The sequence below is a fragment of the Calypte anna genome, chromosome 1 (genome assembly GCF_003957555.1).
Source record: "Calypte anna isolate BGI_N300 chromosome 1, bCalAnn1_v1.p, whole genome shotgun sequence".
NCBI lineage: Eukaryota > Metazoa > Chordata > Aves > Apodiformes > Trochilidae > Calypte > Calypte anna.
The window spans coordinates 85853387-85880326 of NC_044244.1; the positions used below are offsets into that span (position 1 = coordinate 85853387).

General features: G+C 41.2%; 3 protein-coding genes across 7 annotated transcripts; 2 read left to right on the forward strand and 1 right to left on the reverse strand.

The window, feature by feature from the left end:
• Positions 1-3010: 3010 nt before the first annotated feature.
• On the reverse strand, positions 3011-6741 carry SYCE3 (synaptonemal complex central element protein 3). Of its 4 annotated transcripts, none has more exons than XM_008490527.2 (3): positions 6511-6741; positions 4579-4687; positions 3011-3407 (listed from the first exon to the last, which is right to left on the reverse strand). In XM_008490527.2, the coding sequence occupies exons 2-3, from the start codon at positions 4685-4687 to the stop codon at positions 3238-3240; spliced, it is 279 nt and encodes a 92-aa protein (XP_008488749.1). In that variant the 5' UTR covers positions 6511-6741; the 3' UTR covers positions 3011-3237. The 4 variants fall into 4 exon arrangements, with proteins under 4 accessions (XP_008488749.1, XP_030325193.1, XP_030325194.1 ...); XM_030469333.1 differs by lacking the exon at positions 6511-6741 and adding an exon at positions 5932-5994; XM_030469334.1 differs by lacking the exon at positions 6511-6741 and adding an exon at positions 5753-5829.
• On the forward strand, positions 5512-6630 carry LOC115598430 (proline-rich protein 2-like). Its single transcript, XM_030451881.1, has one exon. It carries the CDS (start codon positions 5512-5514, stop codon positions 6628-6630), a length of 1119 nt encoding a protein of 372 aa, XP_030307741.1.
• Positions 6002-26269, forward strand: STYK1 (serine/threonine/tyrosine kinase 1). Of its 2 annotated transcripts, none has more exons than XM_008490529.2 (11): positions 6002-6333; positions 18013-18117; positions 19280-19420; positions 20370-20618; positions 20928-21109; positions 22728-22811; positions 23066-23274; positions 23511-23551; positions 23832-23928; positions 24626-24867; positions 24996-26269. In XM_008490529.2, exons 2-10 carry the CDS (start codon positions 18051-18053, stop codon positions 24828-24830), a joined length of 1275 nt encoding a protein of 424 aa, XP_008488751.1. In that variant the 5' UTR covers positions 6002-6333; positions 18013-18050; the 3' UTR covers positions 24831-24867; positions 24996-26269. The 2 variants fall into 2 exon arrangements, with proteins under 2 accessions (XP_008488751.1, XP_030325192.1); XM_030469332.1 differs by having other exon boundaries at positions 6003-6106; positions 6243-6333; positions 24626-26269.
• Positions 26270-26940: the final 671 nt, after the last annotated feature.

Below are 26940 nucleotides of genomic sequence, written 5' to 3' on the forward strand. Positions count from 1 at the left end.
GAGCATGAAAAAGGGTGGCAGAGATGACAAATGTTCACAGGTATCCCTATCACCTTTCCTGCAAGCTCATTCTGTTCCTTTGCAGCAGGGTGACATGGTACCTCAGTCTAAGCACCCATCCTTGAGGCTAAATTGGTGTATGATGACAAGAGCCTATCATTTGTCTGCTCTTTCAGTGAGGGGAAAATTTAAGTGCTCTTGGTGCTTTCTGTTGATGGTGGTGGTCTAATGCCTTCTGCAGTTATACAGAAAGAAACCCCCCACCATTTCCCAAAAGCTGGAATGCAGAAGTTGTAAAATGAGTTGAGGACTGAAAAAAATGTTACCAGGTGCCTCCTCACAGTGACACTCTCTGATCATGGCCCTTTGCTCTGTAGAAACGCAGTGTTCTGGCAGACTCACTTATTGTCGCCTTCTCATCACAAGAAAGAGGATTCAGCTTCACATAAAAGATACAACTTCACCGAATGTCACAATTAATTAAAAGAATTTAAAAATTTTCAAAAAGTATTGGTTTTACGTAATACTTCCTATTAATGATGGGATACCTGTATTCCAAAACAACATTTTTTAATATTGGCCACTCCATCTAAATGAAAGCAGCTTTCTGAAAATCTGCTATCTATGTACTTGGCACCCTGTGGCTGAACGTTCACACAAAAATCACAAATTTGAGTCCATTTAGCATACAGAAGTTGCTAAATGCAGAGTCTCTTAAAAAAATTAGTTTTCAATATAAGACTTAAATGAAGGCAAAATGGTCAAAGATAAGAAAGTGACATATCAATATAAATCCTTCAGAGAGGATTAAGATGCACTTAATAAAAATGCAAGTTTCCTCATGCTGGTATGCCATTTTGCTCTACCTTGGCTGGAATGAAGACCAACGCACTGGAACCTCATAGCCTTCTATGAGGAAATTACTAGGTGGATAGATGATGGAAGAGCGGTAGATGTGGTTTATCTTGATTTCAGTAAAGCATTTGACACCGTCTCTCACAGCATCCTTGTAGATAAGTTGACCAAGTATGGGTTTGGTGATCAGGTAGTGAGGTGGATCAGGAACTGGTTGAAAGGAAGGAGTCAGAGAGTTGTAGTCAATGGGGCAGAATCTGGTTGGAGGTGTGTGCCTAGTGGAGTCCCTCAGGGGTCGGTGCTGGGACCGGTGTTGTTCAATATCTTCATCAACGACTTGGATGAGGGTATAGAATGTACCCTCAGCAAGTTTGCTGATGACACTAAGCTGGGAGGAGTGGCTGACACACCGGAAGGCCATGCTGCCATTCAGAGAGACTTAGACAGGCTGGAGAGTTGGGCAGAGAGAAACATGATGAAGTTCAACAAGGGGAAGTGTAGAGTTTTGCATTTGGGGAAGAACAACACAATGTCCCAGTATAGGCTGGGGGCTGACCTGCTGGAGAGCAGTGTAGGTGAAAGAGACCTGGGGGTCCTGGTAGACAAGAGGATGACCATGAGCCAGCAATGTGCCCTTGTGGCCAAGAAGGCCAATGGCATCCTGGGGTGCATTAGAAAGGGTGTGGTTAGTAGGTCAAGAGAGGTTCTCCTCCCCCTCTATTCTGCATTGGTGAGGCCGCACCTGGAGTATTGTGTCCAGTTCTGGGCCCCTCAGTTCAAGAAGGACAGGGAAGTGCTTGAAAGAGTCCAGCACAGAGCTACTAAGATGATTAAGGGAGTGGAACATCTCCCTTATGAGGAAAGGCTGAGGGAGCTGGGTCTCTTTAGTTTGGAGAAAAGGAGACTGAGGGGTGACCTCATCAATGTTTTCAAATATGTAAGGAGTGAGTGTCAGGGAGATGGAGTTAGGCTTTTCTCAGTGGTGACCAGTGATAGGACAAGGGGTAATGGGTGTAAATTGGAGCACAGGAGGTTCAAGTTGAATATTCGAAAAAATTTTTTTACTGTAAGGGTGACAGAGCCCTGGAACAGGCTGCCCAGGGGGGTCGTGGAGTCTCCTTCACTGGAGACATTCAAAACCCGCTTGGACACGTTCCTGCACGATGTACTCTAGGTGGCCCTGCTCTGGCAGGGGGGGTTGGACTAGATGATCTTTCAAGGTCCCTTCTAACCCCTAGGATTCTGTGATTCTATGATTCTATGAAAGTCAAGAGCAGAATTCAAAGTTTATGTTTGTAATAATTCGTTCCTGTAGAACCACTTGGTACTAATTAAAAAAAATAAGGGGGAGAAGGAAGTCAACTTACATACTTTTTCCAGTTCAGTATAATAAACAGAACTGAGATCAAGAAAATAACCAGCCTAAAATTTAGCAAACTTTTGACAGAATGCTAGGATGTGATTTAAGTCATGAAACACCTCTTCAGAAGAGATGAAAATTCTCTCACTTGCTACATGCTGCTTACTTTCTAGTTAAAAGAGACTGATTTCCATGAAAAGAAGTTATTTCTCAAAACTTGCAATGACTTCCATTTCAGGTAAAATACTCAAGTCATTAACCAGAAGCCACAAGGTGGTGCTCTTAATCCACATCTTTACTACGTCAGAGAAGGTTTTGGTTTCTTTTTGTTTCTTTTCTCCTTTTTTTAATACTGTGCAGCAGGAATATATGGAGAAAAGCATGTTTTATAACATGGTTAACTTGTTTAACTCACTCAGTACACCACATCTACTGCAGTCTAAAATGGTAAACAATTTTTTTTTAAGTGAGACATGCTACCTTCACAGGTTCCCAGAAGAACAATCTTTCTGGGAAAGCCAGTCCAATGAAAGGAAAATCTGGATTTTCACCTGTTTTTCATTTGGAAAAAAAATAAAGTAATTCTTTAGTTTCCTTAGAAGGCATGTGCTGGTGCAATACCACTGTGATGTACCCACTCCCCTCCCACCTCCCACTTTCCCATATATTCCATCTATATAGATGATGAAGTGAGTGTGGTCTTCCAGGAACAATAGACAAAAAATGTGTAAGTTGTGCATGCGCACATACTACAAGGATTTCTGATGAGCATAAGCAAAATAGACACATGGTTACCTTTTGCCTTCAACAATATAAATAAATATATATATGTGTGTAATCTCATTAAAATACATGTATTTTAAAAATAAATAAATACAAATGGATGTATACACATAAGTAGCTCTCAGTAGGGTGAAAACAAATCCATTTTCCATTGTCTGTGAAACACCCATGTCTGTAAAATACAAAGACTGGAGTGATTTTCCAAGGAGTGTAGTTCTGCTAGGATGACTGAATTAAAATTATTTCTTTTTTTGCTCTTCACCTTTAGATTCACTGAGCACCTCCTGCCATTTCTTCTCCATCTCTTCCTTGCACTGCAGGAAGGCAGCTTCCAGACGCCTCATGGAATCGGCAAGGTGTGGGTTGGTACGTATGACTACCATGTCATAGGCCATCCAGGTTGCCTGCACTACAAACCCAAGAGATTCCACTAAGACAGGAATTTTGGCTAAATAAAAGCAGCGGCTGATTCAGTAAACAAATAAAGGACGTAAATTGTTATCAGTTCAGATCTTATGTCAGAAAAGGCCTGATGAAAAATACAGTGGAAACTGCCAACAGTAATACTTAAGATCAAATAAAAGACTGTTCATTATTGCTTCTATAATTACTATATTAATATAATTATTTCTATAAGTTCATTATTGCTGCTGTATGTCTTAAAATACTTCGAAGTGGAATTATATTGATACAAATTACAAAAGGGAAATAGATACCTTTACCTAAATATTGCAATAAAAGAAGTAACCAGGAAGAAAGGCTCAAGCCTGCTTTAAAGGAAATTAACCAAAGAATCCTCTCTCAAGGAGAGAGGTTACATTCGGGACCCTTGTGGCAGGGGGAAAGAGTAAGATCAAGAAGGCTGCAGCATCGAGATGAAAGGTCTCAAGAACTTAAATAATGACATTGACTTTGAAAAAAAATATTATCTGATAAAGCCATGCAAAGTCTTAGCACTCATTTCATACTTTCCCTTTTGTTTTACCAGAAATTGTCTGTACTTTTCTCAATGGCACTCATAAATTGTGTTTAATTACAAATAATTTAATTAACAGCTTCCATCTGTTCTTGTTGGTTGCCTGGTTTCTGATAGAATTGTAGCAGAAAATATGGAGAGGAGTAGATGATCCTCTTCATAAAGAGCCTTCAAGCTTCTCTCCTAAATACTCTGACACAGGGCAGTTCCTAATTTTGCAGAGTCTTTAATCTAGCTGAGGAACTAAACATGTCATGCACTGACCTAAGAAGTACTTAGAAGCATCCCACCATTTTTCAGAATTAAATCTTGTCTTACAGACGATGCTTTAATCAGATTAAAAGAAATAAATTAGAATTATTTCTGTTTTCAACCATTGCTCTGAATTGAGCATCCACCAGGCATTAATTTTCAATTTTGAGTCATCTGAAACTTCTAAATTATTTGCACTCTTTCTCCCAACTAAGAACATTATGGTATTAATTAATGGTGATTGTTTCCACTTAAATTTCTATCACATGGAAGATCACAACAAGAAATGTAAACAATAAATCTACTACACTCTTGTAGACAAATCTGTATCATTCTTAATGAAGTCTTGTACCTGTTAGTTTCTCCATTTCCTCCAGAACTTTTTCTAAGTCCCTGTTCAGATCCTCCACCATCTTTACCATGTCATCATAGTTTTCTTCCCTAGGTTCTGATTCAGCCATCTACAAGGAAAACAGTAATTTCATAGTATATCTTACTTTGAAATTAGTAGATTTGCATGTTTGAAAGTAACATTGTAATAAATTTTGTAAAATATAGAAAATATATTTAATTTACATGTGAATTCATTAAGAACCTGACTGTAAAGTTACTGGTCACAACCTGCCTGCTGCGTACCATTTTCAATTTACTTTAAGATTAATTTAAGTGGAAAGAATCACATTCACATGCTGTGTTTGTGCCACATCTTGGCATCAGTGATAACAAAAAAAAAACCAACAAATGTGTCAAACATAATTAGAAAATTCTATCTCTTATCCTGCTACAGATGCCTTCAAGCTTCTCTCCCAAATATTCTGACACTCCTTATTTTCAGAGTTAGTTGAAAAATCCATCTGTTCTGTCACTGCATAAGCAGTTGCTTAGCCAATGAAAAGAACTTCCGATTCACTAAACAAGTATATTTAATCAAGTAAAATTTCAGGAAGTAAAATTGCTTGGGGTGAAAAATACACATTTAGAGGCCCAATTTACGCAGTTGAAAGTTTCAGAACCTGGATACCTTTAACTAAAAATGTGACACACACTCTTGACTTTAATTTCCCTTTCTGAAAGCCGCCAATGGGTGGGACACAGCCAGGGAGAGGAAGACCTTCCTTGTAGTCAGTATACACATCACGCAGCAGGCATGCTTTTTGTCATCTTTCTTTCGTTATATACAACCTCTCAAACTCAAATTAGTGGGCATCCATATGCCATTTTTTTATTGCCAATAAACGCGGAAGGAACGCAACAGCTGATCACAGCTTTACAGCGCTTCAAACCAATGCCCAGCCTTATCGAGACGCAGAGCATTCGTCCCAGGGCTTCTTCACGCAACCAGTTTCACTGGGTGACGGTGTGCCGGCAAACCCTTTACCCCGGAAACCTCACAAATCCCTCGCTACACCCCACAACCCACAACACCCTTCCTCTTCCCACCAAACCAGGGCTGTGGGGACGCCTGGGCCCCACCAGGCGGCCGTGGGAGGAGCCGCCCTCAGAAGGCGCCCGCTGCCCAGCCGTACCCGGCCCTCAGCCCGCTCCTTCCTTCTTTCCTCCCTCCGGAGGGGGAGGCCCTCCTCTCCCTACCGCCCTTCCAGCCCTCTCCTACAAGCCGGGCACCCTCGGGCACCTTCCGCTCTCCGTCCCGCACCGCTTCACCCTCCCCTTTCCCGCCGACGCCAACCGCTCCGCCCCTCCCCACCCTCCGCTTCCGAGGTGCCCGCGGCCGTCCCCAGCGGGGGGCGGGGAGAGGAGCGGGCGGGAACGGGGCACCGAAAAAAGTTCCGCCCTTCTGCCCGCTCCCTCCTCTGCTGCTCGCTCGGCCCTCGAGCTGACGGGTTCCATTAATTCTGTGTTTAACGAAAACAAACACTTGGGTAAGGAGTTGGGCGGCCAAGGAGTAAGAGGGGAGAGGCACGGGTTTGCCCCCGCTTCTACCCTTGGCTGCTGCCGGGAGGCGCTCTGCGGCTCCGGGACGGGCTGTGTCCCGGTACCGTGTCCCTCTCCTTTCAGCTCCGCACGGCGGACCCTTCAGCTACCATGGCCACCCGCCTGCCTGCCGCCGTGCCGTAGTTGCCCTTCCCCGGAGGCTGGACAGCAGGAGGTAACCCCCGAACCCCTCTCACGGCCCCCGGGCTACTTTCCAGCCTTCCCTCTCCCCGCTCCGATGCGGGGCCTCCCCTCACCCTCCTTTCTCTGCCCGCCCCATGTCACAGCCGGCTGCCGACAGCAGATGGCCTGTCCCATCGGGAATTGTCCTGAAAGTAACCCCGAAAGTTACCTCTGGAGCCCAAAGTTAGAAAGCTGGGTGGTGCCTCTGCTTCCCTTCTGCAGAAATCCGTCGCCCAACCTGGATGGTGGAGGCTGCAGACCAGAGACCGCAAATGGAAAGGGAAAATAACTAGATGAGACTAGGTGTAGATCAGGTATCAGGAAGGCTTTCTTTATGGTAAGTGTGGTGAGACACTGAAAGAGGCTGTCCAGAGAAGTTGTGGGTGCCCCATCACTGGAAAAATTCAAGGTCAGGTCGGATGGGCTTTTGAGCAACCTGCTCTAGTGAAAGTTGTCCCTGCCCATGGCAAGGGGTGGTGGAACTACATGAGATGATCTTTGAAGGTCTCTTCCTGCCCAAACGGTGCTGTGATTCTGTGACTTTTGTCTTGAAAAAAAAATAAAAAAAAATCAGAGGTGTTTGCAGGAGCAGGCAAAGAAAAGTTAGAAATCTGATGACTGAACAGTAAGACTCAAAAGTCTGTCAGAAGTTTGCTGATACTACCAGTTATCTGGTACCTGGCAGGGTTAGAATAAAGCCCCTTCTCTGAATTGCTCATGCCCTGAATTGTGTCCCATTCCAGATCAATATCCAAACCTTAAATAGTTGTGTCTCTCTTGTTTTTTCATCCGCACAAATACAAACTTCGTCCTGTTCTTAAAGTATTGAGTATATTAATAATTTCATTATGCATGAAACTTACGCATGTCCTGCTATTACTACTCACTTCAATGCAAACTGAGTAGCTGGTTTGAAGATGGCAGTATGTCTTTAAAAAAAATTTAAATATTTATTCACCCAAGTTCCATGAGTGCTGCAGAATTAATCACAGAACATTGGGATGCTGAAGTTTTGCAGGGATTCTGAAACAGTTGAGCAAACTGCTTCAAGAATTTAGGAAAGTTATATTTGGCTATATTTGGCCTGGAACCAGAGGCTGCTGGAGGCTGGGGAAAGTGTTAAGGGAAGTGCCATTTTATGTTGTTACAGTCTTTCATTTCCCTCAGCACTCATACTGCCAGCCGACTGAAGCATAATGTGAGACTGATCTTGGTTTGAGGTGGCACATCTCCTGAATTCTGTGCCTTTAAGCTGTCTCCCATATACTGCCTACTGCTGTACACGTGTGTTATGTAGTTAGGAGGCTGATTTTTGGTCTAGTGGTGTTTCTCTTCATTACTCTGTGAAAACCTGGGCAGCAAATACTGTGTGTTTATGCATGTAATTCCAGTAGCTTAGCAGCTGCCTTGCTATGACATAATAATAAATGTGCTAGCATCCATTCCCAGTGATACTGGCAGACAGCATTATGTTTTGTTTCAACATACCCTGGTTCATTTGTGGTTTTCTCTACTATAATTAGGGTACAGCAATGTGCTAGAGGGTGAATTACATATGTAAAAACTGTACAATTAAATGAATAGTTCTTAAATGAATTTTATGTAACAGTGTTACAGGTCTTGGTGATACATACTTTCTAGTCCTTCTAAGGTTTCTATGGGCATCCTTTCAGGTGATAGCTAGCTTCTCAGCTTCTTTTTGTGTGAAACCCTGCAGTTTGTTCCATACAGAGACTGGGTATTTAAGTCACTATAACTTTGTTCACCAGCTTCTGGGTTTGGCCAAGAGGAGCTAATGGGCTCTTACTGGAAAATGTGAACAGTTAAGAAGTGCAGTGGCAAAGAACAGGAACGTAAAAGGAAAATGTCTATATTTAACAAAAAGAACACAAGAAACTGAAAGAGGAAAGGTAAAATTAACAGAGGAATATGTGGACGAACTGTGCTTTAGGATGGTGGTTTTTCAGGACAAAAGCATGTGGGAAGTAGACAGAGCAGAACTGAATGCCTGTATGCATGCTCCATCTAGCTTGCAGTCTAACAGTTCATCTGTCAGCCCTGGAGTTCTGGGAGAGGCTGTGGCCAAGCTACCAAATAACACTGTGGATAACGACTGATTTTGGGATCCCAAAGAGCTCCTGCTCTAGGAAGCTATTTCTTGGAAGAGGAGGAAGACAGGGAAATTTAGCCCATATGTATGGCAACTAACTTTGGACATTTCACCAAGACATATAAATCAGGAGCTACATTACCCTTTATACTTGTGATGTCAGTGCAGGGACAGAGTATGGTAGTGCTTTTATGCCAAAGAAACCAAAGAGGGAAATTGTTCTGTAGCCTACTTAGAGCATCTAACCAATCTTCAGGATCTCTTCTGAGCTTCTGGTTTGAGAAGGGGGGACTGAGTAGGCCAGTGACTGTATAAAACTGTGCAAAGGACATTTCCATTTAGATTTAAGAAAAGAATTAGGAACCATAAGGCCTCATTTGGCAGGAAAGGGGGCGAAAGACTGTTATTAGGTGTGCCTAGCCCTGAATACAGGAAATCTCAGCAAATTACTGAGCCTTCAACTGTCTTATAAAGATGGATGGATACATAATCCTCCAGTCATTTAATTTTTATAAAGAGATACTCTTTTTTTTTTTTTTCTTTCTTTCTTTTTTTCTTTATTTCTTTTTGTGTAATGCTATCCCTTCCTGGTCTTTGTTCCTTTGGAAATTTTAAATGTCAGAAACTACAGGGATGAACTGAAAATCACACTAGAATTAACATTTTCAAGAAAAACATAAATATTAAATTGACAAAGTAATTGTTCTCAAGTCAGAAGATCTGCCATCTTGAGTGGCAAAACTCATGAGGCAGAGGAGTTGGGATAATGAGTTTTTCTTTCACTTCTAGATTATCTATTCTGATTCTTACCCCATTTGAGGATGAATGGCTGGCTTGCAGAAACAAAGTACTGAGTCTTTCAACCTTTGGGTTTAGGCTAGCCAAAAGATCAGTCAGTCTATCAGCAATAAGCCACAATTTTAAATCTTACATTAGGATGAGAAAGTAAGTCATAGATCTTATCACTCTAAATTACTGCATTAAAAACTGAATACCACAATGACATTTAAGGAGATCCTGTAATATGAAGCTTGGTTTTTCTGGTCCAGCAGAAATTACTTGGAGTTATATTAACTTCTGGGAGTTGAACTGCAAAATTAGCACCCTTGTTAGCAGTCTCAGCACATAGGACTATGACTGAATGGTTTGTGGTTGAATTGCTGCTTAGTCCCAGAAACACATCTTGAGGCTACTGAGCAGCTGCCATGTGGTTTGGATGATTGTTGGTGTGCTATTGTTGCCTTGGAGATAAAAAAGACATTTTTTTTAAACAAGACTTCTAGTCTGCTGTCTTTCAGTGTGCCCGGTCATACTTGGTTGTGGAAAAAACAGAGAGCAGAGGCATTTAAACAGGCAGTGTTTTCGTTGTGGATGTGCACACAATACAAGACTTACATCAGCAGTTTGTTTTTCACAGGACAAAACATGACAATAAATTACTTCTGTTCCTTAACTAAACACAGGGAGGAACTTACCTATTATATAGTCTGAGCTCTGAACTCTGAGCCATTAAAATATCTTCTCCAACCAGTCAGACTGGGAGCACAGCAGAGAGATTGACTAGGGAAACTAAAAGCAGCAGTGGTTGGTACTTTTGCATATGCATACCTTGAATATTAACCCTTTCCCTTTCCCATCCTTTCTTCTACATTTGAGAGAAACTCTGAAAGAAGGAGCAAAAGGAGGAAGATTGTCAGTTATCGTATTTCTAAACAGAAATCTGAATATGTTCTCCCAGGTAACCTTGAGGAAGTTGTCTGTGAAAAGTAACACATTTCAGTAAATAACGTTTAAATGAGGAGCTGTCCTTTGCATTTTAACCACTTTTTTAGTGGAGAATGAGGTCCAGCTGAGATCCTCTGCTGCTACATGGAGAAAATGCTGTAGAGAGTCACTGCAAGTCAGTACTAGAATAAGAGGAAAGCTAAGCAACCGGAATCTGAACCTGCACTCTGCAGCTGTAGTTTTCTGATGTCTCTCCTGGTTTCTCAGGAGATGGAAGTCCACATCACAGACCTCTCTCACAAATACTTTATTGGCCACTTCTGCCAGTCTCTGTAGAGAGATCAAGCAATGAAGAAAACCACTTCTGGTTTTCACTATTTTTTCATGTGTACAGCAAAATCCATCTGGAAGAATAATCCCAGAGAGAAGTTTAGGATGTAGTGGTGTACAAATATATGCATACACATTCTCTTTAATGGATACAGTAACTATTGTGTTTTGGTATCTAAAGCTTTTGTTTCTCCCACTACTTAAGTTTTCTCATAAAAAAAATACATGGAGCACCAAAGTGTTAACAGCAGTAGGTAAATTTTGCTCAAGTAGTTGGCAGAGATCATATAGTCTTCTACATTTCCCAAAGCCACCTGCATTGTGTTGTTGACTGTGAAATTAACTTAGTCCTTGTTGACCAGAGTTCTCATGTTTTTCCCATTGTAATACATCACCACTTGCTTTTATGAAGTAGGTAAGCAAATAATCTTGTATGATGGTGACTCATATAACCAGGGGTCAGGACTCTAAAACTGTTAACGCAAGATTTTCAGTAATAGGGGAGGGCAGGGCCACAGCTGAGACTTGCAGACAGCAGTCGGGTGGGAAGAAAGTTCCTAGAGCAAAAATGCTGAGGAACTGATGTGCAACAAAGGTTATACTGAAGAGCTGCTGGGGACTGAGGGCATCAGCAGGGTGCCAGAATGACCCCAAGGGCATCATAGAAGGCCAAATTCAAGAATATTATCTGATCTGGTTGGGTAGCTCAGGATGGAACAAGAAGGAGGCTTATAAGTGAGGGAACTCTGGGATAGACTGATGAGAGGGAAAGGCAGGGGAGAGCTTATGGCAGGGCTGGAAAATGCTGGCAGAACGCAATGATAGCCCAAGCAGGAGAGGTATGAATGAGCAAAGGCAGATTGTGAAAAAAGCCTGGATTGCTGCTGCCTGTTGTAGCATGCTTTGATATTGTTAATCTTTTCCGTCATTCTTCATTTGCAGATTGCTTTCCTGATAAAAACCTTTCTCAATGTCTGGAATCTTAGGGGTTTTGAACAGCTTCCCTGTTCCAGGAGGCTGGGCTGTGTTTCTCTAAATGTGTGCCTGTAATCTGAAATATATTATTCCTGTTTGTTACGTTAGCCCATCCCTCTTGATCTGTGTTTGCCTGCCTTACAAATTACACTCCAGATCACCACCCAGGGACTCTGCTTTGCGTGTCTCAGTCACCATGGGGTGAGCAGCTGGTGTGCAGAAGCCAGGCAGACCCGTTTTACAAGTGTGTGGCTACCTGTCAGCTCAGGTGTTGGACTTAGTCTCAAATGATCTCCCTAGGGAGACAGCAGAGAAGACATAGAGGAGGAAAGAATTGAAACTGGGCAGGTCTGAGGTGGGAAAATCAGTGAGGAGGAACTTCGTGGTAAGAATTACAACGACACAAGGTAACCATCAGCATTATCAGGAGTGGCCTCAGACAAACCCAGGAACTGGCAGCATGCAATCTTCAGGAAAAGACTGCTGCAGGGCAAGAGAAGTGGTGTAATTCAGGTAAATGAGAGAAAGCACTGATGGAAGAGTAACTGATGATTATTTATATTTTTTGAAAGAGTTTTATTAAGACAAATGTGACCTGAACTAAGATACAGCTCTGTAGTGTAGTCTATACATCCATGTATGTACATCTGTACCTCTGTAAATGTGTTTACTGCTTGTGTTGAAGTTACATGTAGTAATAAATTTCTGTGGTTGTAATGGTATTGGGATTTTTTTTTTAAAAAAGAGGTATGTTCTCTACACACAGGTTGATTTTAAAAAAACATGTTCTAGGCAGATTTTAAACAGGAAGAAAATAACAAAGGAAATAAATTTTGTAAAATAATTAGTCTCAGTTCACTGAAACAATGCAAAGTGATGCTATGCATGTGCATACAAATATGTTCAGTGTTTGGGTAAGTAATACATGCCTAGGGCTGAGTACTGAATTAATTAACCATTTGGCTTCCATGACTGTTGCTTGACTTTAGGGAAGCTGACTCTAATCCAAAGTGGTGCAGATATCTAGATTTTTCTATGTGTTTACCTGTTTGCGTGTATGTTTGTGTATGTGTGCATGCATGAGCTACTGACTAAATTGCAAACACCATCTGTGTTAAATGCACTAACAACCTTCCAAAAGTTGTTAAATTGTGAAACTAAAGTTGTGTACACAGCTTCAGCTTAGTTTCCTTGTGTCTCCACATTTAGGAAAGCTGATTCATGTGCCATTTGTTAAGCCATGATATAGCAATGTGTTATCATGCAATTGTTCCTATCACAGTGTTTTTTACAAGAGCTAAGGTCCTTTGAAAAACTACTTGATTCTTCTATCCTGTCACTGCTTTTTTGAAGTATCTGTATCCCATTTATACTAGGGCTTGATACAGGCTTAGTAGTGACAGTTATCACCAAATTCAGAAGTCAGTGAGTAAGAAAGAGACAGGATAGCTGGCATTTTCAAAACCAGTGTGTGGTTTTGATTACACAAAAGTAAGTCGTAGATAAATGTGCTGTTGAGAGTTTGGCCTCTAAATTTTCCATGTCCCAAACAGCCTGCTCACTAAGGGGTTCAGGTTAATGTATTCCTCCCTTTTTACTATTCTTTTAACTTTTGTTTTGCAATCTACCTATGAGGAATTACTTTTAGTAATTTAGGGCAAGAGTGATCAAGATATATGTTAATTTTTAAAAAACTATAGTAGGGTGTGTCTGCATTAGAAAAATATTTTTGTCTTAATCACCATTCAGTTCCTGTACCATTTCATACTTTTGTACTCAGACTTCCTCACACTGCACAAATACATTAATTTTTGTGAGATGATCTAAGTTTAAGCACAACTCAGCACCATGAGAACTTGCATATCTCCACTGATTTGGTGCCAGTTTGCGCTAACCTTGTGAGCACAAAAGCATAATAGGGCAGAGTCCTTACTCATTTTTCTCAATGCAGTAGTGACTGATGACTTTGCCTATTTTTCCTGCTCCCTTGAAAAGGAGCCAAGTTTGCCTTGAGTTGTTCACCTCAAATGCTCAGCAATATGGACCTCATTATTCACTGTTTTATCATGATCTAGGTCTTCAGAAGTGGTCGGCCTAATTTACTTTCACTCATTGAATATGCAGCTAGACTAGGTTTGATGTAGGTTCTGCTTCTAATTTTGGACCAAGGGAAGATCTTGAGTCACTGTACATGATTTTTTAAAAACACTTTGTTTACTTACAGGGTGTTACAGCTACCAGCTGTTGAAAGAAGTGTGTTAAGAGTACCAAATGTTTATAGCTGAGGCATTATTACAGCCACTACAGCAAGCTGCAGGATAGTATCAGCAGCCCTTGCCTTGCACATGGCTTTTAGTAAAATGGTGGGCATTAGAGGGGAAGAAACCTGTGTTTCACTTTTTGCTTTTCCATGGTGTTTTTCTTCTCCCTTTTCTCTCTCATTCAATGTCTGTAAGTGCTTGGCTAGCCAGAGCCCATACATTGTGGTCACACTGCCATTTGGGTTCCTGCAATTCCCTTATTGCTCCCCCCTGTTTCAGCTGCACAACCAGGGCGCTGCACCTGTACATAGTGCTTGCCTAAGTCCAGACTGGTGGCCCTACTGAAAGGTCACATAAAAGAGGAGGAAAATAATAAAAGCAGTACAGAAATGGTGACTGGAGAAACTTCAGGTTTTGCCACTGTAAAAAGGGAAATTAGGTATCATGGTTAAAGGATTTGTTTTGTCCTTTATCAGTGAGGCAGTATGCTGGACTGAAGTGAGTTACTCAGCTGTTCTGTACATGCCTGTTGAAGTTGGTCCTCAATTAGTGCATGAAAAACACCTGTAAGAATATTTTAATAATAAAGTGGTGTGCAGTTGCTGGCCAGGAAGTCTGAAGTAGTAACTACATTAACCTCCACATCAGCTCATAGCATAGTTTAAAAGATCTAATGAAGACCGAAATGAATCTTAGGCCTAGTTTTTATCATTTTTAATCAGCTGTTTTTTTAGACAGAATAGCCAATCAGTACTCAAGGATTAACACATTTGCACTGACAATGTGAACTAATGTTATTTCCCAAGTCAGGTGTATTCACTGGTAAAACTATATTCCAATAATTTGTACATTTTATTTTCTTGAACATGGGTGGATCAAGCAGCTGGGAGGTCCTGCGTGTGCTGTTCTCAAGCTGTCTGTTCCCATGTAATCCATGGAGACGTAAGACTTTCTCTCCTTTTCAGTCTTCACCAAAATGTCTGTCACTCTTCCTTCTTGATTCTGATGTCCTAGCACTTTAAATAGCATAAGTTGATCCTGATGAGAAATTAAGTCCATGAGGTGTGAGAGAGGATTGCTTATTTCAGGGCACATCACCTTCCCAGTCCAGTTTATTCCCTTGCCATGTGAATGCTGTGCTAGCTCCAAGGGGAGAGTATCCATGTGAGAATAAATAGCAGGGGACTGCAAAAATCATAGTAAGGCTTACTATGCTAGCAGAGAGTGCCTGTGGGTCCGTGCTGAAGCCAGGGATGGTTTCACAATACAGCTTTAGGAAAATTAGCCATTCACTGTCCTGGATCAGTGGGAGATCTGTTTTCCCTGCTCCTGCTTCTGGATGTGGGTGTCCTGCCACTTCCTCGAGCCTTCATTGGCATTTGTTGAATTGCTTAGTATACTAATACTGCTTCTCTAAAATAACAGGGAAGTAGTGGAAATGCTGTTCCTTCAAGTTCTAGTCAGGGGAACAAATACCTTTTCAAACAGCCCCTTGTTGCTCCCATTCCATGCCTTGTCCTGAGAAGTTTTGTTCTAGAAAGCTCATTTTCTTTCTGGTCACTGTTCCCAAAGGAAGGTGGCTTTCAGGAAGGCTTTGCAGTCTGAACCTGAGCGACATTGTTTTGAGAATTGGTGATCTGGAGGAAGGGTGGCCTGGTACTGTGGTCATTACCTTTTGTGTTTTTGTATTGCATTTCCAACTAGTTTTCTTAATTAAGGTGTTAAGTCACATTGATGTGATGCACAGTAGAGAGAATAATGAAAAAAATGCATGTCCAAGAAGGTTCTAGGTTTTGTGTAAACGACGAAAATAATGAGTTTCAACTGAAGAAGGAGGAAATCTGAAAGATTAGATAGGCCCAAGCAAGAAGAACAGCCGAAACAAATATGGTTTTCAAAGGAAATCAATTAAGAGAAATTAGGATTCAAGCATTCCAGTGAGTGAATTTCAATCTATGTAGAAGAGTCACAAACCCCCCCCCAGTGGAATTACTTGTGAATGCACAATCTTTTAAATGGAAATTCTAAACTGAAGTAATACAGCCTATGGTCTCCTGTGCTCATGATCTACATGGCACTGATTTTGGTATATTATAACAAAGATAAGGAAAACAAAGATTACAGTGAAGTTTTGAAGCTCTTAAAGTATTTTTACTACCCTTACCCTGGATTGAAACTGGAAATCTGTTCTCATATAAAAGTATTTGAGTGCTGCCAATACACTTTCTGCTGTGTGGTGGGTGTCCACATTAACTCAATGTGTCCCCTAGTGATAACACAACAAAAAATTTTATTGAATGTATAATGTGAAATCTGTGGATTCCTGAATTTCTATTCATGTTGCAAGGTTGGAAATGTAGGAATTTCAATAACATTACTTTTAGACCAGTAAGCTACAGAAAAGCCAAGTATGAGAATTCATTTGATTTCAGCCTGAAAAGTAGCACTGAAAAGCATTTCAGAATTATCTTACTAAATGCAACTTCTTTTCCTGCTTCCTGTGTTTCGAGGGGGAATAGACTTGTAGAGTGCAAATGAGCTTGTCTAATCATATTTTTCCCATGGCAACACCTATGTAGCTCCATAAGAAGCAGCAATAAATGGGAGTGCCAGTGCAAATAAGTGTCAATGGTTGCCAGTGTTTTTATTTCTGGATCCCATAGCAGCTCTGCCCTGAGTATGGTTGGGAAACTTGGGAGCCACCCACTGGTACCACTGCTGGGATATGCATAAATGAGTAGTTAGGAATCCATCTTATGGACAGGGCACCATTGTAGGCATTGGTCACTGCATGAAAACTTTTTTCCATGGAGCTTTGCGGCTGTATGACCATGTTTCAGTGTGCAAGTTGGTATGTATATGCTTCTTTGTGCTTATGTGTGTCTTAAAGTGCATATAATTTAAATGTAAATATGCATTTTTAGTGAGCATCTGTACAGAGCAAAGTCATTATCTGATGTTAAAATGGATCTTGGACTGTTTATGACAGATTATACAACGTGATTGCTGGCTAATGGTCCTAAAGTCTATTGTCCTGTGATGCCATCATCTCTGTTCATAAGTGTCTTTTGTATCTGTATGTATCTGAGGGTGAAAGAAGCTAGGAATGCCCCTCTTATGTCTATTTGTGTGTGTGTATGTGTTACAGCCAAGGTGGGTTCACTTGGTGCACTTGGTTTCAGAGTGTACCTGAAAAGGTTGGTGTTACCCCTATGTTTGACTGGATACATGTTGCAGCCACACACTGAAACTAGGTGAATTTGCTAGCATATTAAGAATCAAAGGAAATAGATAATGAAACAGACTTTTTTCAATATCTTGAAGTGCAGATATATTTAATTTTCTTCTTTCTGCTGCCTTTGTTGTGCAACAGTTTAAGCCTTATTTCACCCATTAATTTTGTGCATGAGAACAAACTCTGTTTACCGTTTCATCCACTGCCAACTTCCATAAAACTGTATTAGCAGTGGTAAGAATGCCATGTGTTATTGTTAACACTTGTCATTGGGGTTAATTGCTGAAAATAAATTAAGTACTTAGAGGAAAAAAAGTCCCAGTGCCTACAAAAATATTCTAGATGATACTGTTTTTTAAACTGTAAAATCTAAATTTTTTGTCAGAATTTTTAAGAAACAGTGGCTAAATAGAAATGCCTTGCCTTTCTGCCAGTAATCACAAATCACCACATTTATTTTTGCATTAAGGAAGCAGTAGTTCCAGGTGTGCTTCAGCTTATTGATAGATCTGGTAGTGCTAAGGAGTTGGTACCAGAGAGACCCACTGATAAGACTTTTTCTTTCCTTGGCTTTGTATACCAATAGTACTAGCTGTGGCAGGGACTGTAGTCAAGAATGACAGACATTTTGTACATATGCTGCTGATCTGTTAATTTGTTATGGACCAGAAGGTAAAAGGCTGAGCTATTTTGACATGTACAAAGGGTGTTAGCTAGAAGTCTATTTGCTGTATTAAATATTCTTTAAAAATACTTAAGTTCATTACTGAGCTTTTGTGCACATGCCAGCCTTGAGGCCCAGGACTGCTCAATTGCTTGTGAATCACTGTAGAACAAATTTAATCTTAAATTCTGTCTGGTCATGCAGTCTATCATTCATAGGATTTGGTAGTGGATATCCTATATTGTTCTCTAAGCCTTGAAGTCCTAGTGCTGCTTCACACAACCCCTGATCATACGGAGTAGATCTGGTTTTGCTTCATAAGTCATCTTTCTTCATGATAATTTTCATTAATATTCTTCATGTTTGTGCAGAAAACAGAAGTTGGAAACTCTCTTGCTTGTGATCGAACATGGCAGGGGATATAAAAAGATTCACACGTGTGCTACTGGAATGCAACAGCAGTGATAAGCTATGTGGTAAGATTCAGTGTTTCTTTTAAGTAATAAGCTTTCACATGCTGAAAAGGAAGGCCAGCTTTGCTAAAAAGTGGGCCAAGCCCTTTCCCCTTCTCCACCTGAATCCCAGCCCAGACAGAAGGAGTTATTTGAGCACTCCCTCCATTGTGTCTTGGGGTAGAAACTTTTAGGGGTATGCAGACTTTGTGGTGGGATTCATCTCACATAATTTTAGACATTTTTGAGGAGTACTGTGTACCGTTCTGGAGTCCTCATCATAGGAAGGACATGGTGCTGCTGAAGTGGCGAACCACAAAGATAATCAGAGGGCTGGAGCACCTCTCCTGTGAAGACAGGATGAAAGAGTTGGGGTTGTTCAGCCTGGAGAAGAGGAGGCTCTGGAGAGACCTTATGGCGTCTTTCCAGTACCTGAAGGGGACTGACAAGAAAGGTGGGGAGGCATTTAGTGATAGGACAAGGGGTAACACTTTCAACCGAAAGAGAGAAGATTTAGATTAGATATTAGGAAGAAATTCTTTAGTATGAGGGTGGTGAGACACTGGAACAGGTTGTCCAAAGGAGTTGTACGTACCTCCTCCCTGGAAGTGTTCAAGGCCAGGTTGGATGGGGCTTTGACCAACCTGGTCTAGTGGAAGGTGCCCCTGACCTAAGAGAGTTAGTTACCTGCAACATCTTTGTTAATTTCAATGTCTTCTGGTCAAATCCAAACCAGATGACTATGCTCAGTTTTCTTTAAATTGCTTCCTATAATTTTAATGAAAAGAGACAAACTTGTAATTGCACATCTATTTATGATGGCACAGTTGTATCCAGCCCTTTCCATCTCCCTCCTATCCCTCTCCCAAGCCAACTCTTTTCACTGGTGGGTGATATTTACAAATGGCTAAAATTCCTAACTTCTGTATTAAAGCATTGAAATAAGTGACCTTAGTTGCAGGAGTAACAGTGTTTTTTTGCAGTTTAGATACTCTGCACCTTTGAAAAATATGATGGCAGCACAAACAGCTCTTGGTTGCTATTCCAAGGGGAGGAGGATAGATACACATTCTTTTGGAATTCAAAGTTACTGAAATGGGTTATTACTACTTTGTTATAGAGAACCAATGTGCATCAGGCAGTGCTGCTTATTTCTTGGCTTCCCATTTTCTTTTTCTGTTGATAGTTGTGCGTGAATATCAGACTGAAGTGATTGTTGTCCCAGCTCTCCTTGTGGGTTTTTTTGTCATTGTGCTAACTGTGATCCTTTGGCTCCACTGTCGAGGCTTGCGTGCAAAGCAGGAGCAATCATCATCTGGACACCAAGGTAAAAAAAGTTTTTCAGTCAGAGGAGAGACTTGGTTTCAGGGGCCAGAAGTCAGTCCCTTTTCCCCATTGCTTGACCTGTTAGGCAACAGGATGTAAGAAGAGCCTGAGCAGTATTCAGCAATCCAGTAAAAATTAGAAAAACTTGAAACCCTGTTTTATCCCACTTGAAGCAGCAGTAGTGGAATTGCTAGTATGGATAGATCTGAGAAAACCTAAAGCAATATACCATGTACGCTGATGAACATAGTGGGTTTAACATTTCTTGAGAGTTGTTTGTTTAACAGCCTTCTAGATGCTGCTGCATGGACAGTTCCACTCGGGTGATTATGAATTACAGTAAATTTTAAGTAAATCACACCTACTTAATCCATTTTCTATATTGTCATTTAAGAAATTTTTTTTCTGGTTGCTGTCTACCACTTCCTATGGGGACAATAGGAAGTAGGACAGGGGCTGGTGAGGGGAACTACCAAAGTTTTGGTAGTACAAATGTATGTTGCAGTATGGAAATGAAAATCCAGTTCTGAACTTATTTTGGTTTTGTAAGGGGAAAAAATCTGATAAGTATATAATAAGGGAAATAATTGTTAACAAAGGTAAGGCCTTTGTGAGAACACCTTGTGCATGTCACTTTCATGACAACTGGTAGCTGGTAATAAAAGAAGTTGTTTGTTTCTTCAGCACATGGGAATCAAGTACATCTAGGAAGTTTACTTAGTTAAATATAGAAGAGCACTCTAGACTAACTGCTTTTTCATCAAATAGAGTGGGAGATCAATTCCTTCACCATTTCAAAGGCCAAGATACATAATGTACAATAACATTTCCTTATTTTGTCCTGATTTAACAGTATAGAGCAAAAATTAAAGAGATAGGGTGGGCATTGCCACCTGCTACAAGAGTTCATATGCCCATTTTTATGCACTGTGTGTATTTGTTTTTGTCAGCAAATGAGAAGAATCAGTGGGAATCTAACTCAACAGAGAAGCATTATATCCAGCTGAGTGAGACATCTGTGGAAAGCCTGCTACATTCTGCATCCTTGACTCTGAAAAATCTGGAGATACCACGAGAGAAACTCTTATCAGGCAGCTTGCAACTGATTAAACATGGCTGCTATGGGAGCATCTACAGAGCACAACTGGAAGCTGAGAACCCCAGTAAGACTAAGACTGTAGTATTGAAAGCCTTACAAGGTAAGACATGTGACCAGAATCCTCTTTGATACAGATTTGTGTATCAAATATAAGATGCTGGGCAGAACTTTGCAGTCATTACTGGGCAAGAACAAGCTGTGTTCAGTATCATGTTAGCTAGTCAGCATGGTGTTTTGGTTGGAGCATCTTGGCAGGACTAAGGAATTTTTCTGTGCATGATGATTTTAAGCTAGTCACCCCATTATTTGCTGCCTCCATTGCCTCAATTGTTTTTGTGTGTCATGTTGGTTTTGTTTTGTTTTGTTTTTTAAGTTTTTGTTTGTTTATTTTTTTCCCTTGTTCTTTCAGGCCCAGACAGTCCCCAGAAAGTAAAGAATTTCCTGGGAAGAATTAAATTCCATCAAAATCTTGGCCATCATGAGAACCTGGTTGAACTGGTTGGATGCTGTGTAGACCAGCTCCCACTTTATATGATCATGGAAGATGTGTCTCTTGGTGACCTGCTGACATTTCTATGGACATGTCGGAAGGTGAGTCAGAAGAAGGGATGATAACTCTGTAAGTCATAAATGAGTGATCCTTTTAATCTCTCCATGCATCCATCTGTATCAATCTGAACTATTTGCATCCCTCAAAGAAGTTCTAAACAAGTCTACATTGGAAGAGACTTAGTAGATATCTTGATACGTTATAGTTTGGAGAAGATGACATGCTTCTGTAAAGTGAAGTCCTGTTTTGCAGACTACTGGAGTGAGAGTTGGTACATCTACTTGATTTTCCAAAAAGAATTACATAAGGTCACACTGCAAATGCTTTTTAGAAGTCAGAGCAGTTATGACACCAGGGAGGACATCACTGAATGATAACTAATTGATAACCTATTTATTAAAAGACAGTAAACAGAGCATAAAAGTGAAAAGTTTACTTGCACAGGATGTCACCCCTGAAGTTCTGCTGGTATATGTACTAGGACCTGGTGCAGTCCATTCCATGTATATCAATAACCTAGAAAATGGAAAGGCAGTGAGGTGATGGAGGTTGCTAATGATACTAGCCAGTAAAGGCAAAGATGGAGCTTGAAGAATTGCTGCTGGGATCTTCCTGGGATTTTCCAAGATTGAGACTGGTCAATAAAAAGAAGACATGAAAGTCAGCATAATTAAAATTAAATTATGCAGATGTAGAAATGTAATGATGGCCTCATATATGCCCACTGCTGATGAGAAGTAAAATCATGGGGCTGACTGTATATACAGTCCATATAATGGATAAAACTCAAGCCAAAAAAGAAACCAAACATGAGGCCTTATTAAGAAAGGCATAGAAAGAAAACTCTGCTATGTCAGTATATGAATCCATCAATCTCCTACATCTGGAACACTAAAACCAGAGAAATGTCAAATTTTGTTCAGCAGAAAGAAAGGTGGTAGCAAATAAAGCTAGTGAGTGCCACATTCAAAACAAACGAATTGAAGAGGTTCTTCATGAAGTGGGGAGTTGACTAGTGGAATTCCTAGCTACTGACTGCTTTAGACTTTACATGGGTTCAAAACAAGAGTGAATACATTAATGGAAGTTAGCCTTTCAAAAGTTACTGAACATGTTGAAACCATTGCCATCTCAGGAAGTCCTTACATGGAAGAGAGGGGCTGAGGATGACACTGGAAAAGCGTTGTGTGTGTTCACCTTATTCTCTTTCTCATCTGGGCACCCAAACAGGGTCACTGCTACAGGTAGAGTGGTAAAAGAGAGGGACTGGTAGTCTCATACCAGATAACCATTCATATGTTGTAAATGTGCTTTTCTACCATTCTAATTTATGAAATACCTTTCATTCATCTGTATGGATGGATTGTCATTCTCCACTGTAATTCTGCCCGCTTCAGCCTAACCTATTAATCTGTTCTCCACCCTTAAATTTACCCACCAGCTGTCTCTAGTATACTTGTCTTACCCAGCATACCAGCCATACGTTGATATCAGCCATCCATGTACCCTTGTATATCTGTCAATTTATGACCAATTGTGAAATTAGCTGTGGTAGCATAAGATTAGATAGTACTAATTTCATTAGATTAGAAGGAACATTCCCCAGTGCTGTACAGCTATAGCATTTGTTTGATCCACAGTCTGTTCTTTTGTCTCTAGGATGTGGTAAAAATGGATGGTATCCCCTATGACCTCACTGAGAGGCAAGTATATGAAGTTGGACAGCAGGTTGCAGCAGCTCTGGTAAGTCTGCTTACACTCACTACATTTTTCCTTCTTGCTTGATTGCAACACAAGTCTGCATGGTGACAGAAGTATTGAATTAAGAGAGGAGGATGTGCTCTGTTAAAACTGAGCCAAATATGCTTGCATTTATTTTGGTGAGCACACACCTCTATTCTACAGTGTGGAGGACAGGCACAAACTAAGTGAAAATTTCTGTCAATTAAAATTCCTTTTAAAAGTTATTATGGTCTCTTTCTTTGCCAACTTTCCAGGCTTACCTTGAAGAGAAGAAGTTGTTTCATGGTTACATTGCTGCCAGGAATGTCCTTCTTCATCACAACTTCACCGCAAAGCTCTGTGGTTTGGGTCTGGCCTATGAAACTCACACCTACGGTGACAACTCGGTCACACAGATCGTGCCTGTCAAGTGGCAGGCACCAGAGCGGCTCCTGAAGAACCCCCCCAGCATCAAAGCAGACATGTATGATTTCATTTTTGGACTAGAGGGTCATCTGTCTGTCAGGTCTGTCTCTTTCACATCCTTATGTATCGTGTCGTGTCCTGAAGATCACAGTAAGGCATATCTGTTCTCAGCATAATGCTCCACTTTGTAGCTCATAAATCCTCATTTCTGCAGGTCATGCTTGTTGTTTATCTGTATTAAGCTAGCTAGCTAGCTCGAATGGAAACTGAACATTGCTTTTTCTTTTCTTGCAGATGGTCTTTTGGAATTCTGCTGTATGAAATGATTACATTAGGTGAGAAGATTTAATGACAATAAAAAATATGCAAGGAAGCAGCAAATTAACAAGACCCTGAATCTCAAACTTCAGAATGTAAAATTGGACCATTTGAATAAGCATCCTGTTTTTTTCAGCTTTGAAAGTCCTGACAATTCCTTTTAGTCTTTCTGTCAGTGTGAATTGCAGTAAGAAAAGAATGGATTTTGGTAGGGAAAAAAGGCATTCTTAATCAGAAGCTGCTAGCTGCAAATGTTGCCTTATGTTTTTTCTACTGTTATTCCTTCTGCCCCTGCAGGTGCTCCACCATATCCTGAGGTGCTGCCTTCTGACATTTTATCATACCTGCAGAGACAGAACATTATGAAGCAGCCCTCAAGCTGCCAGCAAGCCATGTAAGCCACCTGCTTTCTGGACAATTGAACTCGAGATCTGCAGAGCTAAATGGAAGTGAGAGATAGAAAACTAGATCTTACAGAATAATTCTAAGTCTAGACTGTATAAAACAGAACCCTGTTAGGGTAGGAGACTTGTTCTCCCATGTCTGCTACATATCCTTACTGGATTCTGCTGCACGAACCTTCATTGCCAAAGCCTTTCTTTACTGGTTTTGAAAATTACTCTTCTTCCTGTTTCCTTGTCTGCCTTTCCATTTTGTTGCTTCACCGCTTCCCTGAAAGGTACAGGACTATTCTGGAGGAATCTTTCTCCTGTAAATTTCAGGATTCTTCCTGAAATGAACAAAGCATTCACAGGGAAGATCTAAATCATTATATTTCCTTTTGTGGAGACATAGCTTCTTTTAATATTCAGAGACTTTTTATTCCATAATGCTGTTCCAAAAGGGGATATCAAACAAACTTCTTCTCTTTTCCCATACTCACAGTTGACATCCTGGCAAACAGCTACATGCTTTTGTCCCCACAAATTATTATGTGGTTGCAGATTTCAAAGGGTCATTGAAAGAACTTTATACGAAGAAGAAAAAAGGGGAGTTCTGTAGACATTTTAAATATGAGATGGTTTCACTGTAGTAAAACTTCGTGTTGGTATTCCTTATTCACAATTCTTCCCCACTTCTCCATCTTACAGGTATGGTATCATGAAGTCCTGCTGGCAGTGGCATGCAACCAACCGGCCTTCTCCATCAGACCTGATCCAGTGCCTACAGATAGCTATAAAGACCAGCAATGACCATGCAGTACTGCAGGTGCCTGAGATAGTGGTGCCTGAACTCTATGCTAATGTTGCTGGTGTTGATGTGCACAGTTTAGTGAGTGACTACACTGTACTCTGAAGGACCCTTTCCATGCTGATAAAGGAGAAGTCTCTGAGTAAGTCTTTTCTAGGCACTTTGCAACTCTAGGACAGCTCTCCATGGGACAGCTCTCTGTGGAGCAACGCTGTGCAGGACCTCATATCTCATTTGATGTCGTTGCCTTTATCTCATCATTACTGGCAGATGCTGCTGATCCTCCCGGGTGCATGGCAAGCTTCCCAGAGTCCTTGAACATCTGTGGGGGCTTTGCAGTACGGGGGGAGCCCTGAACATCTGGCAGCCAGCAGTCACTCACGGCAGATGAAAGGGTGGCCACCAGCAGGGTTGTTGCTGCTTTGCCTGCCATACACAGGACATTAGGAGGAGGAGGAGGAGTACAGGCAAAGGACAACTTCTGGTACTTCTCCCAGCCTGTGGGGGAAATTATCCTCCTAAGCACTGCCTGGCAGGAGAGCCTGCTGTTTTGTTGGCCTCTGCTTGGTGTTTTTTTTTCTCTCTCTCTCTGTTTTTTTTTTTTTTTTTTTTTTTTTTCTTTCATTGAGAGGCTTATGGGCACGGCACCACCCCCAGCATCTTCTTTGCAACCAGGAACATGGGAAGCCATCAGTAGCTATGCCCTGGTGCTTCTTCCCTTTTTGCACAACCCACACAGCAGATCCAGCAGTGGAGCAGCTGAGGAGGCTCAGCAGAGGCAGTGGGGAAGCTGCCTGCTCCATGGATGCCCAAGCAAAACCCTCTTGCAGTTCTCCCCACGTCTTGTATCCCACCTGTGTGTTTTCTGGTTGCACTTATGCAGGCCAAAGTTCTAATTTTTATATGTCACATTGATATAGTTGCCTTTATCTCACTATTGCCTTTATCTCATTGTTACTTTGATTATTGTCTCCTAGCATTTCACCACCATTATTTTAATTATTGTATTTCAGGTTTGATGCAGTTATGTTTATCTCATCAGTAATTTAAACATTATTTTATTAATGAGTTACTAGAAATGGTTGAAGAGCCAGGTGGACACTGCTGATAGCTGAGTGCAGGAAGAAATACTACAAAGCAGATGAGCCTATTTCAAAGATTGTGTCAGTTACAGCAATAAAAGCCCCACGGAATACTTGCATACCATATCTCACAATTATAAATTGTTTTAATAAAATGTTTTTTGATGTTTTACTATCGCATTTTTTTAACATTTCCAAATGTGAGCAGAAGCAGGTCTGGGATGGTTTACCTGGGCATGCTGAGTTGGCTGTGGTGAGTTGTTCTAGACCCTCTGCTGGTAACAGAGAGTTGACTGCAGAAAGCTATTCCATTCTGACACTTGGCAAGCTCAGAATGAGGTGTGTATATTGGGAGGGATCCCTTTGTTTTTCAAGCACATTATATATCAGATGTATATCTCCTCCATGCCAAACCCAACTAACTATTGCTGTTTGTGTAATTCTGCTAGTCGTCATCTGGGAGAAAAGAGGGTTTAGGAAACTGTGGAAAATATAATAAAAAACTTGTGTTAAAGCAGTGTATTTTGTTTGTGTGGTAAGATTTTGTTAGCAGGGGGTTACAGGGGTGGCTTCTGTGACATGATGCCTGAAGCTTCCTTCATGTCTGATAGACCCAGTTCCAGACAGTTCCAAGACAGACCCACTGCTGGCCGAGGCTGAGTCCATTGCTAGTGCCTCTGTGATAGCAGAGCTAAGAAATGGCAAAAAAAATACTATGCAACAGCAGGTGGGAGAGAGCAGAGAGAATACGTGAGAGAATTTGCTGGCATGACTTGTGACCCCCTGTGCTGCAGCCGTCTGTTCCTGAAGGATTCCACACTGTGGGAGAGACTCATTGCAGAAGTTCATGAAGAAAATTCCGCAGCAGGGGAACAGTACGAGGGGGAAGGCACAGCAGAGATGCGTGATGAGCTGACTGAAACCCCCATTCCCCATCCCACTGCATCGCTAAAGGCAAGGACGTAGAGGAAAATTGGGAACGAACCTGAGCCCAGGAAGAAGGAAGGGGCGGGGGGTGGAAGGTGTTTTCAGTTTCGGTTTTGTTTCTCATTACCCTACCGGGAATTTGTTTTGCCATAGATTAATTTAATTTTCCTGCATTTATGTTGCCAATGACAGTATTGCGGTTAATA

Bases quoted from the DNA above. Each gene is read 5' to 3' on its own strand.
- SYCE3 (XM_008490527.2), bottom strand. From the start codon at position 4,687: ATGGCTGAATCAGAACCTAGGGAAGAAAACTATGATGACATGGTAAAG. The intron at 3,408-4,578 runs GTACAAGACTTC...TTGGGTTTGTAG, and splicing joins GGAAATGGAGAAACTAACAG to TGCAGGCAACCTGGATGGCC.
- LOC115598430 (XM_030451881.1), top strand. From the start codon at position 5,512: ATGCCCAGCCTTATCGAGACGCAGAGCATTCGTCCCAGGGCTTCTTCA.
- STYK1 (XM_008490529.2), top strand. From the start codon at position 18,051: ATGGCAGGGGATATAAAAAGATTCACACGTGTGCTACTGGAATGCAAC. The intron at 23,275-23,510 runs GTATGATTTCAT...CTTTTCTTGCAG, and splicing joins CCCAGCATCAAAGCAGACAT to ATGGTCTTTTGGAATTCTGC. The intron at 23,552-23,831 runs GTGAGAAGATTT...CTGCCCCTGCAG, and splicing joins GTATGAAATGATTACATTAG to GTGCTCCACCATATCCTGAG.